A 16,850-nucleotide genomic window follows, 5' to 3' on the forward strand; every position below is an offset into this window, starting at 1 on the left:
ATGTCTGGTGTGAATGGAATAAAGATAACAAGATGTGTCATTGAGCTGGAAGAATGCATATTTTAGGCCAACATCTTCAAATGGAGAATGGAAGACTTCCAGGAGATGTGTAGGTGGACAGAATTTCAAGAAATTCTTCCATACCTTCAGTTTCCTTCTGTGCCCTTGCACAGTGTGACTCAGCTAGCCTTCCCCTGCTCTGCTCACAACAGCACTTGTCCCCCGTCCAAAGAAAAGTCAGGCCCACCTCCATCCCAAAGATGGCTTCAGTGTGACCATGTCCCAAGTGCTACCAAAACAAATAACAATTGGAAATGGCCCCTTTAGTGTTCATGATGCCACAATCCTCTTTAAAACCTCTGCCTCTCAGACACAATTCTGTTTAGAATGAGCCATTGAGTATAGATGGAGAGCACTAGGGACAGGACTTCGTGAAGTTAGCGTGGTGGTTCTTGCTGGGCCGCCTCCCTTCTTCTACCCCCAGGTGGGTGTGCAAGATACTCTGTTCACAAAGGAAAGTTTGAAGAGGCAAAGCACTTCAGTAAGAAATGCCGAAAAGCTTTGTGTGAATTCTGCTGTGAATTTCAGTTTGAAAATTCTTTAGTGACAAAACTAAGTCCCAAAATATGCCTTTGTCTGGAAAAACAACTAAATAGCTGGAACAGTACATAGAGCAAGCAGATTCTTTTTTTTTTTCTTTTTTTTTTGGTCAGTCAGTGTGGGGTCTGAACTCTGGGCCTGGGTGCTGTCCCTCACCTTTTCAGCTCAAGGTTAGCCCTCTACCACTTGAGCCACAGTGCCACTTCTGTTTTTCTGGTGATTAATTGGAGATGAGGTTCATGGGCTTTCCTGCCCAGGCTGGCTTTGAACCTCAATCCTCAGATCTCAGCCTCCTAAGTAGCTAGGATTACAGGCATGAGCCACAGGCGCCCGACTGAGCAGATTCTTTTAACTGGAACATGATGGTGTTATATTGAAATGTTCAAAGGTTTTTTACATTGGCTCAAAGTCATACACAGGGCTGGGATGTTGTAGCCCAATGACAAAGAGCTTGCTTCGCAAGTAATATCCTGGGTTAAATCCTCAATACCAAAAAAGAAAAGAAAAAAAATGCAGTTCAAAAACAACACATAAACATTTACCTAACTGACTGCTTTCTGGTACCAGAGCTTGAACTCAGATCCTCATGCTCTGACTTGGCTTTTTCTGCTCACAGCAGGTACTCTACTATCTGACTACATGTCCAGTGTGGCTTTTTGCTGGTTAATTAGGATTGTGTTTCCCAACTGGAGTTGGGATTGGAATTAAAGGCAGCACAATTGTTCAGTTACTTGGTTGTCACTGAATTCCATGAGCCACATCTCCTCTCTGGCTTTTTGCTAGTTATTTTGGAGATAAAGTCTCTTAGATCTTTCTGCATGGGCTAGCTTTGAGTTTTGATCCTCTGGATCTCAGGTTCCTGAATAGCTAGAATTAAAGGCAGCTTCTAAAATGTTGTTTGTTGGTTGATTAGTGGCACTAGGGTTTGAACTCAGTGACTTGTGTTGCAAGACAAGTGTTCTATCACTTGAGTCATGATCTTGGTCTCTTAAAAAATGTTTTAAAGTAGTTATCAAAGTGTACACTAACACAGAGTGTGTGTGTGTGTGTGTGTTAACATGCATGCACACGTGCATGCACAATAATCCTGGGACTTGTACTCAGGGCCTGGGCTCTGTCCCTGAGATTTCTTGCTTAAGGCTAGCACTCTACCACTCCATGTCGGGCTTTTTTTTTTTTTTTTGGTGGTCGGGCTTTTTTTTTTTTTTTTGGTGCTTAACAGGGGAGATATGAGATTTATAGACTTTCCTGCCTGGTTGGCTGGAACTATAATCCTCAGATCTCATCCTCCTGAGTACTAGGATTATGACAATGAGCCATTGGTATCTGGCATCACTGTCTTTTAAACACTGGTGAAAAGCAGGCTGCATTACCAGTCTGTTTGCTATATAGTTTAGAATCCCTACATAACTGTCAAATGATGTTTGATAAGTTACAGAAGACTAAGCTCTGTAGAGAAGTCTACCTATCTTATAACCTAATCAAAATGAGAAAATAACACACCTTAAACCATGAAAATACTGCATCAGATAAGTTTGTGAATGTAACTAGGGTGTGTGTGTGCGCATGTGTGTGTGTGTGTGTGATGCTAGGGATCAACCCAGGATTTTGCAGATACAAGGCAAGCACAATCCCACTGAGCTACACCCCCAATTTCAACCTAAGCAGGCACCCTACTTCTTGAGGGTTTTGGGGGGCCCTTCCCCTCCCTTTTCCTCCTCCATCCTTCCCCCACCCCCTTTCTTTCTTTTTCTTTCAGGGTGTTTGTCAGTAGTGGAGCTTGAACTCAGGGCCCAGGTGCTGTCCCTTAGCTTTTTAACTAAGGGCTGGTGTTCTACCATTTTCGCCACAGCTTTATTTCAAGCTGTTGATGAGTCTCACAGGGGCTGGGAAGGTGGCTCAGTGGTAGAGTGTTTGCCTTGCATGCATGAGGCCCTGGATTCAATTCCTCAGCACTACATAAGCAGAAAAAGCTGGAACTGTCACTGTGGCTCAAGCAATAGAGCGTAAGCCTTTAGCTGAAGAGTTGAGGGACACTGCCTAGGCCCAGAGTTCAGGCCCAAAGACCAATACACACACACACACACACACACACACAAAGAGTCTCACAAACATTCCTGCCCAGGTGGCTTCAGTGATCCTCAGATCTCAGTCTCCTGAGTAGCTATTATTACAGGCATGAGGGAGATGTTGGTTACTTTCAAGATAGGGTCTTTTCATGTCCATGAAGGTCTGGACGGAGCTCCTATTTGTACCTCTCTTTCCTGCTGGGATGACAGATGCGCACAATGGATGACAAGTGTGGGTGAGTGTGCTCAGCCATTGGTGAAGTTTTTTTTTGTTTTTGCAGAATTTTCCCTCAAACTGTGTTCTCATCACCTTCTAGGTATCTAGGATTACAATCTTGAGCCACTGAGCCTGGACAAGTAAGAGCTTTTTGTTACTGTGGTGTATTTTTGTTTTTTTTTTGGGGGGGGGTCCGGTCGTGGGGCCTGAACTCTAGGCCTGGGCGCTGTCCCTCAGCTCTTCAGCTCAAGGCTAGCGCTCTACCACTTGAGTCACAGCACCACTTCCAGCTTCTTTTTACTTATGTGGTGCTGAGGAATCGAACCCAGGGCCTCAGGCATGCAAGGCAAGCCCTCTACCACTGAGCCACCTTCCCAGCCCCTTATTGTGGTTTTTAATGCAACTCGTCTCTCATTTATTTTACCTGCACACATATTCCATTTCTAACCTTTCTGCAAGGGAAGAATCATATTGGCCACAGCACTTCTCTTAATTCATAAACTTGTGATGTTACTATACAACAAATATAGGTGAATAAATAATAGGATGTTCATAGCTCAGAAACTTAATTTTTCCCCCCAAGAAAACTAGGAATGTTGTTTCTGTCTTAATGGTACACAGACTCTCAAACAGTCCACCTATGTGAGAAGCCATTTATGAAAAAATTTTGTAAAATAGACAAAATAGAGAACAGGGCCAAATAGGTCAGGAAGAAGTGAGATGGCTCTGTAGCCAGGCATGTGCAAGCAGCAAGGAAGGGCAATGGGGTTGGTCATTGATTATTTAGAGGAGATCATGTTGAAGAGTAACTTTAATGAGGACTTTACAATTTTGACATAAAAGATACTTTTAGCAACAAACATTGACCAGATAAAGGGGTAAAGTGTCATTTGGGGGGGAGAGAAATTAGGGTGCTGGTCCTGGGGCTAGAACTCTGGGTCTTGGGCACTGTCCTTGAGCTTTTGTGTTCAAGCTAGTGCTCCACCACAGGTACAGCTCTACTTCCAGCTCTTTTGGTAGTGTTTTTTGTTTGTTTTTAAGTGGTGGTCAGGGTGTCATGGACTTTCCCACCTGGGCTGGCTTCAAACTGTGATCCTCAGATCTTAGCCTCCTGAGTAGGTAGGAATTATAGGCATAAGCCACCAGTGCCTGACTCTATTTATTTTGAGATACAACAACTTGGATGTAGATGGAACTTAAGAGACAATTTCTAGCATTCTAATTTTATTTTTAGAGATGGAGAAACATGAACTAGACTGCCTAAGCTAACACAGGTAGACAGCTGGGGATACAACCAGGACCTCTGTTAAGTTTAGAGGGTGGTGTATGATAAACTTGGAAGAATTCTGTAAGTGAATAGAAATGCTACACTCCAGGAAGGTGCCATACCAAATCCAAGCTCTGGAGCTCTCATATAATATGGGTCCTTAATTAAGACTTCATGTGCTATGACAGAGGCCCAGAATTTCAGGGTAAATGTAAAGTGAATGACTTCAACCTCTGACTTTTTTTTGGTCATGGGGCTTGAACTCTGGGTCTAGGCACTGTCCCTCAGATCTTCAGCTCTAGGCTAGCACTCTACCACTTGAGCCACAGTGCCACTTTCCTGTTTTCTGGTTTATTGGAGATAAGATCTCACGGACTTTTCTTGCCTGGGCTGCTTTTGAACCTCGATCCTCAGATCTCAGCCTCCTGAGTAGCTAGGATTACAGGCGTGAACTGCCAGCACGGGGCTCACCTCTGATTTTTTTTTTTAAATTTGGCTGTCTCAATTTTCACAATAACCCAGTCCTCCATGTATTATTTTAGAGATGAGAAAAATTAGGCTCCCCCCCCCAAAAAAAGAAGGTTGTCACTTGGTCAGGTGACAAAGGATAGAGCCAAATTTGAACCCAGCCCAGATGTGTGTTCTCTCTCAGCGACCCTGGCTGCCTCACATAACCCAATATACTAATTCTACACGTGAGAGAACTGGGTCCCAGTGGTGGGAATCAACCCACACTTGAGGCCAGAAAGCAGGTCTTTGCAGGCGCTGGTGTGGCTCATGCCTGTAAATCAATCCTAGCTACTCAGAAGGTCGAGTTATGAGGATCACTGTCCAAAGGCTGCCTGGGCAAGGAAAGCCCGTGAGATTCTTTATCTCCATCGAACCAGCAAAAAACTGGAAGTGGAGCCGTGGCTCAAGTGGTAGAGGTAGCCTTGAGCCCCAGACTGCTTAGGGACAGCGCGCCCAGGCCCTGAGTTCAAGCCCAGTGCCCCCACCAAAACCAAAAAAGCAGACCTAGGAGGCCAACCCCTAGGCCAAAGGCCTGGGCGCGCGCGTGCGCGTGCGCGCACCTCCCGGCCCGGGTTTGACAGTTCACACGGAGCGCTTTGCAGGTGATGGCGGGAAGGACGAGCGCGGGCTGGGGGAGGCAGGCGCCGCCGGAGGAGCTGTCGCCGGGGCGGGGAGGCCGCGGAGCGCGGGGCCCTTCGCCTCCTCCTCCTCCTCCCGGTCCTTCCGCGCCGTAACCGGCGTCGCCGGCCAGGCGCACCCCTTCCTCGGCCCTCAGGAACCAACTCCCCGCCCCGCGCCCCCCAGTCTGAATGCCGAGGTGTGCAAGCCCGCGCCGGGAAGGAGCTGGGCGCGCGGCGGGGGAGGCGACGCCGCGGCGGCGAGCGGCGAGCCCGGCGGCACGACGACGCCGCCGCCGCGCGGGTCGCCGCGGGGGTGGGGCGCGCTTCCGCCCGCCCGCGCGCCCGCCTCGCCACGTGACCCGCCGTGTTGTGGTCCGGCCCGCGTGGGCGGCGGCGGCGGCGGCGGCGGCGTGGGGGGCGGGTCACGTGACGGGGTTTAAATCTCCCGCAGCCGGAGCCGCGGGGGCGCCAGTGCCTCGCGTCGAGCGGGAGCGGAGGAGGCGAGGCGGGCGGGCCAGAGAGGCAGTTGGAAGATGGCGGACGAGGCGGCGCTCGCCCTTCAGCCCGGCGGCTCCCCCTCCGTGGCGGCCGAGAGGGAGGCCGCGTCGCCGCCCGCCGGGGAGCCGCTCCGCAAGAGGCCGCGCAGGGACAGCCCCGGCCTCGGGCGGAGCCCGGGCGAGCCCGGTGGGGCGGCCCCGGAGCGGGAGGCAGCGGCGGCCGGGGACGGCCTGGCGGCGGAGGCGGCGGCGGCGGCGGGAGGGGAGCGGGAGGCCCCGGCGACGGCCGCGGCCGGAGAAGGAGACAATGGGCCGGGCCTGCAAGGCCTAGCCCGGGAGCCGCCGCCGGCCGAGGACTTCGACGACGACGACGACGACGACGAGGGCGACGAGGAGGAAGAGGCGGCCGCGGAGGCGCTGCAGTACCGAGGTGCGCGGGGCGCGGGCGGCCGGCACTGCGCGGGCTAGCCTCCCTTCCCGGTGCGGGGCCCCTCCCAGGGCAGAGGAGTGTGTGCGGGGACCCGGCGGCGGGACGGGCTCCGCACGGGCTCCGCGCGGCCCTCGGCCCCGCCGCGCGCCTCGGCCGCCCGGCGCTGTGCGCAGTCTCGGGAGCTCTCGCCGTCGTCTTGAAGTTTTCCCTCCCTTCCTCCCCCCCTCCTCTCCCTCCCTCTCCTCCCCCTCTGCCGCCGCCGCCTCCTCCTCCTCATCTTGTAGTGCTTTGCTTTAAGACTTCTTAAGATTTCTTTTAAACAGAATTCGGCCTCCCCCCCCCCCCCAACCTTTAAGCCTGAAACTTTTGGCCGTCGCATTGATCGACCTTTTGTAACTACATTTTGCAAACTGACACCTGTGCAATTTCTTCCTCCTCCTCCTCTTCTTCCTCTCTCTTCTCCTCTTCCTTTTTGGTGAGTCATGTTTTCTTAAAACTCTTAAGTTTATATATATATATTAGAATACCCAACTTAATAATAATAGGCATTGCCTTCAAATTAAAAAAAAACCCACGCAACTTCTACTTTTCTGTGATACAGTTAACATTGGGTGTCAACTGGAAAGTTTCAGAACTTTAGTTAGGACTACTTTTTTTTTGGGGGGGGGGAGTCCGATCGTGGGGCCTGAACTCTGGGCCTGGGCGCTGTCCCTCAGTTCTTTTAGCTCATTGACACTTTTGGTCTTGACTGCTACATTCCCCTCCCCTGAGGTGCTGGGGACCCAATCTAGAGCTTGGCAAGCCTCACAAGCTCTTGACCACTGAGCCCAAACCGCCTCTCTGTTTTGACTTTTTAAAAGTTGCTTTCCATGCCGGGCACCAATGGCTCATGCCTGTAATCCTAGCTACTCAGGAGACTGAGATCTGAGGATCGTGGTTCAAAGCCAGCCCAGGCAGGAAAGTCCATGAGACTCTTATCTCCAATAAACCACTAGAAAACTGGAAGTGGCGCTGTGGCTCAAACGGTAGAGCGGGCGCCTTGAGCTGAAGAGAGCAAGGACAGCGCCCAAGCCCAGAGTTCAAGCCCCATGATAGACAAAAAAAAAAAAAGTTGCTTTCCAGTTTTGGGGGGCTAGTTTTCATAGTCCATATTAGCTTGGAGCTTCCTACATAGGCCAGGTTAGCCGTGAGTTGTTCACTGTCCTGCTTTTGCCTCCTGAATGCTGGCTCTTTATTTATTTATTTTTGGCCTGGGTACTGTCCCTCAGCTCTTCAGCTCAAGGCGAGCACTCTACTGCTTGAGCCACAGTGCCACTTCCAGTTTTCTAGTGGTTTATTGGAGATAAGAGTCTCACAGGCTTTTTTCTTTCCGCTTATGTGGTGCTGAGGAATCGAACCCAGGGCCTCATGCATGCAAGGCAAGCGCTCTACCACTGAGCCACCTTCCCAGCCCCTTATTTTTATCTTTTGAGTGTGTGTTTCAAGTCAGGGTCTCGAATTCTCCTTTTTTCTGCTCACAGGTAGTGCTCTACCACTTGCAGCAACCTTCTCTGTCATCTTTACTTTTTTTTTTTTGTTAGTGGGATTTAAATTCAGGATCTTCTGGTTGCCACAACCATATCCTTTTTTTGGACAGATCTTTTGTTATTGCCTAACATTGGCCTCTAACCAGCATCCTCTTATGCCTCCCTGTACCTGTAATTACAGTCCTTCTCCACCATTCCTGATTTATATGTTTAAGGTGGTGTCTCATGAACATTTTACTCAGGTTGGCCTATAACCAGGATTCTCCCAGTCTGTCTGGGGAGTAGCTTTGATTACAAGTGTGAGCCACTACTGCCCATCTTGTTTTAGTGGTTTGTTTTTAGTGGTTTGTTTTTCGTTTTCTTTCTCTCTCTCTCTCCCTCCCTTCCTTCCTTTCTTTTCTTTCCTTCCTTCCTTCCTTTTTTTTTTTTTGTCGGTTGTGGGGCTTGAACTCTGGGCTTGGGCGCTGTCCCTGTGCTCTTCAGCTCAAGGCGAGCACTCTACTGCTTGAGCCACAGCGCCACTTCCAGTTTTCTAGTGGTTTATTGGAGATAAGAGTCTCATGGACTTTCCTGCCCGGGCTGGCTTTGAACCATGATGCTCAGATCTCAGCCTCCTGAGTAGCTAGGATTACAGGCATGAGCCACCGGTGCCCGCCTGGTTTGTTTTGTTTTGTTGTGTTTTGGGTCCGGTCATGGGGCCTGAACTCTGGGCTTGGGCGCTGTCCCTCAGCTCTTCAGCTCAAGGCTAGCGCTCTACCAATTGAGCCACAGCACCACTTCCGGCTTTTTCCTTTTTGTTTATGTGGTGCTGAGGAATCAACCCAGGGACTCATGCGTGCAAGGCAAGAGTTATACCACTGAGCCACCTTCCCAGCCCCTCTTTTGGTTTTTTGGTCAGTCGTGGGGCTTGAACGCTGGCCTGGGCGCGCTGTCCCTGAGCTCTTTAGCTCAAAGCAAGCGATCTACCACTTGAGCCACAGTTCCACTTTGGCCTTCTGGTGGTTAACTGGAGATAGAGTCTCTTGAGCTTTCATGCCCAGGCTGGCTTGGAACTGTGATCTTCCTATCTCACCTCCCTGAGTAACTGTTTTAAAGATTTATAAATTATTATTAATTTTTGGAGGTACTAGGATTTGAACTCTGAGCCTTGTGCTTGCTAAACAGGCAATCTATTGCTTGAGCCAGGACCTAACCTTTATAGCTTTTGATTTACTGAAATTCAGATTCTGTGCAGAATCCCTGTAGATGACAGAACTGCTCTGGTGAATGGTGCATTCACTGTGTATGCATTCTCTACATATGCAATATGAATGTTAACTTTTTAAAAATTTCATCGGTTATGGGGCCGAGCTCTCTCAGCACAAGGTGAGGGCTCTACCATTTGAGCCACAGCACCTCTTCTGGTTTTGTGGTGGTTAATTGGAGATGAGTCTCACGGCCTTTCCTGTCTGGGCTGGCTTTGAACCATGATCCTCAGATCCCAGCCTCCAGAGTAGCTAGAATTAAGGCGTGAGCCACCAGTCCCCAGCTGAAAGTTAACTCCTTTAGTCAGTGAAAATGGTTGCTTTGTACCATTATAGGTTTTCATTTTAGATGCAAATGTTTCAGCAGCCCTGAGTTACTTTTGATCTCTTTTGCAGATAACCTTCTGTTCAGTGATGAAATTATCACTAATGGTTTTCATTCTTGTGAAAGTGATGAGGATGACAGAGCTTCACATGCCAGCTCCAGTGACTGGACCCCAAGGCCACGGATAGGTATGGCTAAGAGTTGTGCAGCTTTGGAATGAATGCCTTTTTCTTTTGTACCAACTTTAATTTTTTTCTGTTCTTTTAGCCTGGGTTTAGGTTTTTAGCTATGTGTGGTGGTTTTATGGTGGTATTTTTTTTTTTTTTTGGAGGGGGGTGGTATTCAGGGCTTGGGATTGAATATATGACCTTGCATATGCTAGGCAGGCTTTACCACTGTTCCCAGTTCTATTTTTGTTTTTAACAGGTCAGACCATAAAGAATAGCCAGGTAGGGGTTGGGAAGGTGGCTCAGTGGTAGAGCGCTTGCCTTGCATGCATGAGGCCCTGGGTTTGATTCTTCAGCACCACATAAGCAAAAAGAAAAAAGCCGGAAGTGGCGCTGTGGCTCAAGTGGTAGAGCGCTAGCCTTGAGCTGAAGAGCTGAGGGACAGCACCCAGGCCCGAGTTCAGGCCCCACGACCAAAAAAAAAAAGAATAGCCAGGTACACCTCAGAAAGTTCTTCCTCCAGTTCTCTAGCTAGAATGTCTTCTCCCTTCATTTGACATCTTTTTTTTTTTTTTTTTTTTAATTATTTTTAGCTAGCACTGGGACTTGAAATCCAGGCCTCAAGCTTGCTTGACTTTTTTGCCTCATTTTTTAAGCTTCATTTCCAGTTGAGCACTTGGTGATTAATTGGAAATGGAGTTTTGCAGAATTTTCTGCCCATGCTATCTCGGCAAACTTGCTTGGTCTCAGCTTCCTGATTATCAGGATTACAAGTATAATTACAAGGATTAAAAGCCACTATCTTTTGGCTTGACATCCCCACCCCCACCCTTTTTTTTTTTTTGGTCAGTCATGGGGCTTGAACTCTGGGCCTGGGCACTGTCCCTGAGCTCTTCAGCTCAAGGCAAGTACTCTACCACTAGACCCACAGAGCCACTTCTGGTTTTCTGGTGTTTTATTGGAGATAAGAGTCTCAAGGGACTTTCCTGCCCAGGCTGGCTTTGAACCATGATCCTCAGATCTCAGCCTCCTGAGTAGCTAGGATTACAGGCATGAGCCACTGGTGCCGGACCCTTTTTCTTAATATCTGACACTTAACAGTCTTTTTTTCAGTTGTATTTAATGTGGTCATATACTATTTCTGTTTTACATTGTCAAAGTAAGATGCCTCACATGTAGTTTGCTCAGTATTACATACATGAATGAGTTGGGAAAGGTTTTTTTCTTTCCTTTTGGTGTTGTGTATCAAACCCTGGACCTTTCTGATACTAACCACAGCCCCTTGGTAAAGAATTTTGAAATAGAGTACATTATCATTTTTTTTATATTTGTTGGGGATCAAACTCGGGGCTTCACACATTCTAGGCAATACTCTATCTTTGAATTATACACATGGACCTACATTATCAGAGTTTTATACCAAGAGATCAAGCCTCAGGGCTTCGTATATTCTAGGTACGCAATGTTCTACCAATGAGCTATATCCTAGTTCTGTGATATAACTATATTGATAGTGATATTTTTTTTCCTGTGTTCTTACTTTTCCAAATGGATTAGCCATTTAAACATAATAACATACATTTTTAATTTTTTCAAGTTAGATAGCTGATCTAAGCAGCCTCAAGGCAAAGAATTATTAATGCTTGAGACAGCATTGTTTGTATCATGAAACTGAAGGTTATTGCTGAAAAAATAGAAAAGATTTACTTATGAATATTTTTCTTGTCTCTTCTGTCTCCCTGATGTTATTTAACCAGTCTCTCATGTTATTTAACATGGAATTTCAGGACTTTTAAAATGTTTTCCATAGTTTACTGAACCGTTAAAAAATAACTTGTTACTATGTTCTGTAATTCTTGATTTTAACCACAAAAACTTACATTGGTAATTAGCTGCACTTTTTTCTTTTGGTGGTGGGGAGGTGCAGAGGTTTAAACCCTGGGCTTATGAATGTTAAGCATGTGTTTTACCACTGAGATATTCCCTTCACATCCCTTTATTTTGACTGTTTAAAGCATAAGGAGTCCCTTCAAGTATTGATTAGATCTCTGTAACTTTGGGATATAGCATTAACTGTGAAGGGTATACTGAGAGTGAAGTGCCTTTAAAGTTGCATTTTCTTACTTTGCATAAAACCTTATAGATAGCTGACTCATTACTTCAGAAAATAAATGCGATTTTTCTGATTACTTAGAAGAAAACTTACCTAAGTCTTTTTCTCTTAATATAGGTCCATATACTTTTGTTCAGCAACATCTCATGATTGGCACAGATCCTCGAACAATTCTTAAAGATTTACTGCCAGACACAATTCCTCCACCTGAATTGGATGATATGACACTGTGGCAGATTGTAATTAATATCCTTTCAGAACCACCAAAAAGAAAAAAAAGAAAAGATATTAATACAATTGAAGATGCTGTGAAATTACTCCAAGAGTGCAAAAAAATAATTGTTCTAACTGGAGCTGGGGTATGTAAGATGTAGAAAACACTAGCAAAGGGAGAAGTGGTGTATAGATTTTCTTACTCTTTTTCCATTTTCTTCTTTTTCTGCTGTAGAAAAGTAATCCTTGGGGCTGGGAAGGTGGCTCAGTGGTAGAGGGCTTGCCTTGCATGCCGGAGGCCCTGGGTTCGATTCCTCAGCACCACATAAGCAAAAAGAAAAAAGCCGGAAGTGGCGCTGTGGCTCAAGTGGTAGAGTGCTAGCCTTGAGCTGAAGAGCTGAGGGACAGCGCCCAGGCCCAGAGTTCAGGCCCCACGACCGGACCCCCCCCCCAAAAAAAAAAAAAAGTAATCCTTGGTGATAATGGGTGAAATGGCCCCACACTAAGGGTAACAGTATTGCTAAATGGTTCAGATTTTAGAAAAACTCCAATAGCCTTAAAAAATACATACTTTTGGCCAGGTGCCAGTAGCTCACACCTACCAATTATAAGCCTAGTTGCTCAGGAGACTGAATTCCATGGATGGAGGTTTGAAGGTATCCTAGACAGATACATTTGAAAAACTTGTCTCCAATTAACCAACACACACACACACACACACACACACACACACACACACACACACACACACACACACACACACACACACACACACACACACACACACACACACACACACACACACACACACACACACACACACACACACACACACCCCTACACCTCTACACCTCTTATCTGCTCCTAGCACAGTAGGTAAGTGAGGTTAAGGCAGAATTTTTACCTACATTCTGCTTGTGTGTTAAGGTATGTCAGAGTCTGGTGGAGCTGTTGGTATTTGGTCAATTTTCATTGAGAAAACCTAATTGATAATCAAAGAGCTTACCTGATGATAAGAAGTTAGTGTTGGGAAGTAATAGGACATTGACAAAAAATTGACATTTTTTGACTCATCTTAGGCTATTGATATTGTGTGTTGAGTGTGTAAAACATTAGCAACTAGAGCAATTGGAGTAATATTCAGTCCTGCTTTCTACTATTTAGTTTTAAAAGAGTATTAAATAGGCTGGGAAGGTAGCTCAGTGGGAGAGTGCTTGCCTTGCATGCATGAGGGCCTGGGTTCGATTCCTCAGCACCACATAAGCACAAAAAGGCCAAAAGTGATGCTGTGGCTCAAGTGGTAGAGCGTTTGCCTTGAGCTGAAGAGTTGAGGGACAGTGCCCAGGCCCAGAGTTTAAGCCCCATGACTGACAAAAAAAAAAAAAAAAGTATTAAATAATCATCAAGAAAGTTTTGTTTTCTTTTTTGGTGCTGAGGATCAGATCCAGAACCTAATAAGTATGCTAAATAAGCATAAGCTTGGTGTTTGATGCACCTGCAGCCTCAGTATAGATTTTGCTCACAGATGTGATATTAGTTTGATTTACACTGAGGTCAAGGTGGCACCAACTCTGTTAAATTTGTGACTTTATCTTGAACTAACTAGAATGCCAGACTGGAGGTGTGGCTCAAGTGGTAGAGTCCCAGCCATGAACTAAAAAAACTGAGAGTTCAAGGCCCTGAAATCAAGCCCTGGAATTGGCATGAAACAAATAATAACTTCTCAATTCCCTACTTGAAATGTCAGGATTTGTTAGTAGAAAAAGTATCTAAAATCTACTTTTAAAAAATTGAAATACTGTGCATTGCAATTTGTATTTTCTTATGGTTTTATGTCATTTTTTTTGTGATAGTCATACACATCCACACGCACAAAAATATACCCTAGCTGGTCTAGAACTTAGAACCCTGCTTCTTCCTCTCAAGTGCTGGAAATAATTGGTGTGTACCACCGTGCCTAGCTTACTTGCTTACTTCATTATTGACTTAAGTTGGCACTGGGGCTTGAACTTAAGGCCTAGTGCTGCTCCTTAGTTTTTTCTCTCAAGGCTGGTGCTCTTATGAATTGAGTCACAGCTCTTATTTCTGGGCGCTGGTAGCTCATGCCTGTAATCCTAGCTACCCAGGACGCTGAGATCTGAGGATCGTGGTTCAAAGCCAGCAGGGGCAGGAAAGACCGCAAGACTTCTATCTCCAATAAACCACAAGAAAAACGGAAGTGGCGCTGTGGCTCAAGTGGTAGAGCACTCGCCTTGAGCTGAAATGCTGAGGGACAGTGCCCAAGCCCAGAGTTCAAGCCCCATGACTGACCCCCCCCACCCCCCAAAAAAAGTCTTATGAATTTGTCTGCATGGGCTGATTTTGAACTGTGATCCTTAGATTTCAGCCTCCTGAGTAGGACTGCAAGCATGAACCACCAGTGTTCAGCGTTGTTTTTTTTGAAACTGTTTCCCTAGTTGGCCTCAACCTTCAGGGCTCGGGAAATCCACCTGTCTCATCCTCCTGAGTTGCTGGCACTACGGGCATCCCTACCTTACAAACACACACATAACTATTTTTAGGGTGTTGTTATGTACCCCAGGCTGATGTTAAACTCCTGATCCTTCTGGCTGTTTTATTTTTCTGTCAGTTGTGGGGCTTGAACTCAGCCTGGGCACAGTCCCTGAGCCTCTCTGAGCTCAAGGCTAGCACTCTGCCACTTGAGCCATAGCGACACTTCCTCATATCTTAAGGGCTTGGATTAGAGGTTTGGCACCATGGCCATCTATGATGAAGTATTTAAAAAAAATACAAGACTGAGGGTAAGGCTCAAGTGGTAGAGCATCTGCCTAGCAAGAGCAAGGCCCTGAGGTCAAACTCTAGTGCCACCAAAAAAAGAGAATATACAAGCTTAGTATTTTTATTCATTTATTTTTTTTGGCTGGTCCTGGGCTCTGGTTCCTAAGCTTCTTTTGCTCAAGTCTAGCGCTCTACCACTTGAGCTCACAGTGCCACTTCCGGCCTTTTCTGTGTATATGGCATTGAGGAATGGAACCCAGGGCTTCGCATTTTCTTTTTCTTTTTTTGTCGGTCGTGGGGCTTGAACTCTGGGCCTGGGCGCTGTCCCTCAGCTCTTCAGCTCAAGGCGAGTGCTCTACCACTTGAGCTACAGCGCCACTTCCGGTTTTCTGGTGGTTTATTGGAGATAGGAGTCTCACAGTCTCTCCTGCCCGGGCTGGCTTTGAACCGTGATCCTCAGATCTCAGCCTCCTGAGTAGCTAGGATTACAGGCGTGAGCCACCAGTGCCCGGCGGGCTTCGCATTTTCTAGACAAGCCCTCTTACCACTAAGCCACTTTCCCAGTCCACAAACTTATTTCTTTGGAAATCATTTGTAATAAAAATTCTTGCTTGATTTCTAACGTAAAATAAATTGGTTGAATTGATTTAATTTTGTTTTCAATTACATTGTGGTCATTTTTGTTAGTTAAGTGTTAGGTTTCAAATTAGCCCAACTTCCTTACATCCATTAAAAATAGATTATGTGATAGGTTAGAGATACTTATTTGGCTTTGTTACTTCTGTTTGTTACTTCTATAGTAGTTCCATTCCCCTAAGGAAGTTTAAAAATAAAACTATTTCTTCCCTAAATGGTGTAGTAAGGGAGCTCATTATTACTCAGGTAGGAGTAAAAGTTGTATGTCACGCATATTTTCAGGTATCTGTTTCATGTGGAATACCTGACTTCAGATCAAGAGATGGTATTTATGCTCGCCTTGCAGTAGACTTCCCAGATCTTCCAGATCCTCAATCTATGTTTGATATTGATTATTTCAGAAAAGATCCAAGACCATTCTTCAAGTTTGCGAAGGTACCACTAATTTTCTAGTTGCTTGATTTATGAAAAAGTACTTTGTTAATGTATAGATTTTTTTTGTGTGTGTGTGTGAGTTTTTTTTTTTTTTTTTTGTGGTGCTAGTGATAGAATCTAGAACCTTCTGCATGTTTGGTATGTGCTTTTATCAACTGAACAACATCCCCAACTCTATTTTATTGCCTGGTAAATGGAGTGCTGCTAATGTGGTGTATGATCACTCACCAATCATCAGAATCTTTCTTCATTTTAGATTTTATTTTCAAAGAGTTGGATTTTGTTTTTGTTTTTAAGATACATAGACCATGAATTATTTTTTTCTAAGTCAGACCTAATTTGGTATACTTTGTAGTAGGCAAACTTTAACATGATAATGTGACTAAAAACTCATTTGTAATTAGGGGCGAAGAAGATTCTTAGCTTGGATTTTTGTCAACAGATTGCACAGTTTAACCTCATTCTCTAGAACTGTACTGTTCAGCAGCATGTAGCTGTATTTGATGTGTGTTGATGTGAATAACACTAGAGTTTTAGGGACCATACTACAGCAAAAAAATTAAACATTTTGCTGATTTTATTTATTAACTACTAACAAGTGATTATTCATTATTTACAGAAATAATACCTTCAAGCGCCAGATGTGTTTGCACACACATGTAATCTTAGTACATAGGAAGCAGACAGGAGAATGAGTCCAGCTTGGGTTTCATAGTGAGACCCTGCTTCAAAAAAAAAAAAGGCATTTTATTTTGGATTAAATGCTTGAAATGTTCACTTTTAATATGTGGTTAATAGAGAATTTAAAATTACAAGCATAGCTTACATATATCTATTGTATCCTAAAGATTTTAGTCATTAGAAAACTTGGATTTTTTTATTTCTTTAGTCTTGTGGAAAGGTTTGAGAAAACCTTTTGTACTAGAACTGTTAATGAATATAGGAATAATATTGATGAACCTGAACTTGGTTTCAGCTTGGGTCCTCAGTTTGCTAAGCTGGAGCTCCTGCCACTTGAGCTATATGTACCTCCAGCCCCCATAAACCTGAATTTTACAGGCTGAAAAATAACTAGAACATGGGCTGGGGATGTGGCTTAGTGGTAGAGTGCTTTCCTAGCATGCTTGAAGCCCTGGGTTTGATTACTCAATAACACATGAACAGAAAAAGCCAGAAGTGGCACTGTGGTAGAGTGCTATCCTT

General features: G+C 45.5%; 1 protein-coding gene across 1 annotated transcript in view; it reads left to right on the forward strand.

Moving 5' to 3' along the window:
* Window positions 1-5,765: 5,765 nt before the first annotated feature.
* The window catches only part of Sirt1 (sirtuin 1), a 29,824-nt gene continuing 18,739 nt past the window's right edge, over window positions 5,766-16,850 (forward strand). Inside the window, exons 1-4 of the mRNA XM_042696400.1 lie at window positions 5,766-6,210; window positions 9,377-9,493; window positions 11,703-11,944; window positions 15,495-15,647. Coding sequence (XP_042552334.1) covers window positions 5,817-6,210; window positions 9,377-9,493; window positions 11,703-11,944; window positions 15,495-15,647 — 906 coding nt within the window. The 5' untranslated portion in view covers window positions 5,766-5,816. The remainder of the gene's footprint in view (window positions 6,211-9,376; window positions 9,494-11,702; window positions 11,945-15,494; window positions 15,648-16,850) is intronic.

This window comes from Dipodomys spectabilis, unplaced genomic scaffold (genome assembly GCF_019054845.1).
Source record: "Dipodomys spectabilis isolate Male_0828 unplaced genomic scaffold, ASM1905484v1 ptg000207l, whole genome shotgun sequence".
NCBI classification, from domain to species: Eukaryota; Metazoa; Chordata; class Mammalia; order Rodentia; family Heteromyidae; genus Dipodomys; species Dipodomys spectabilis.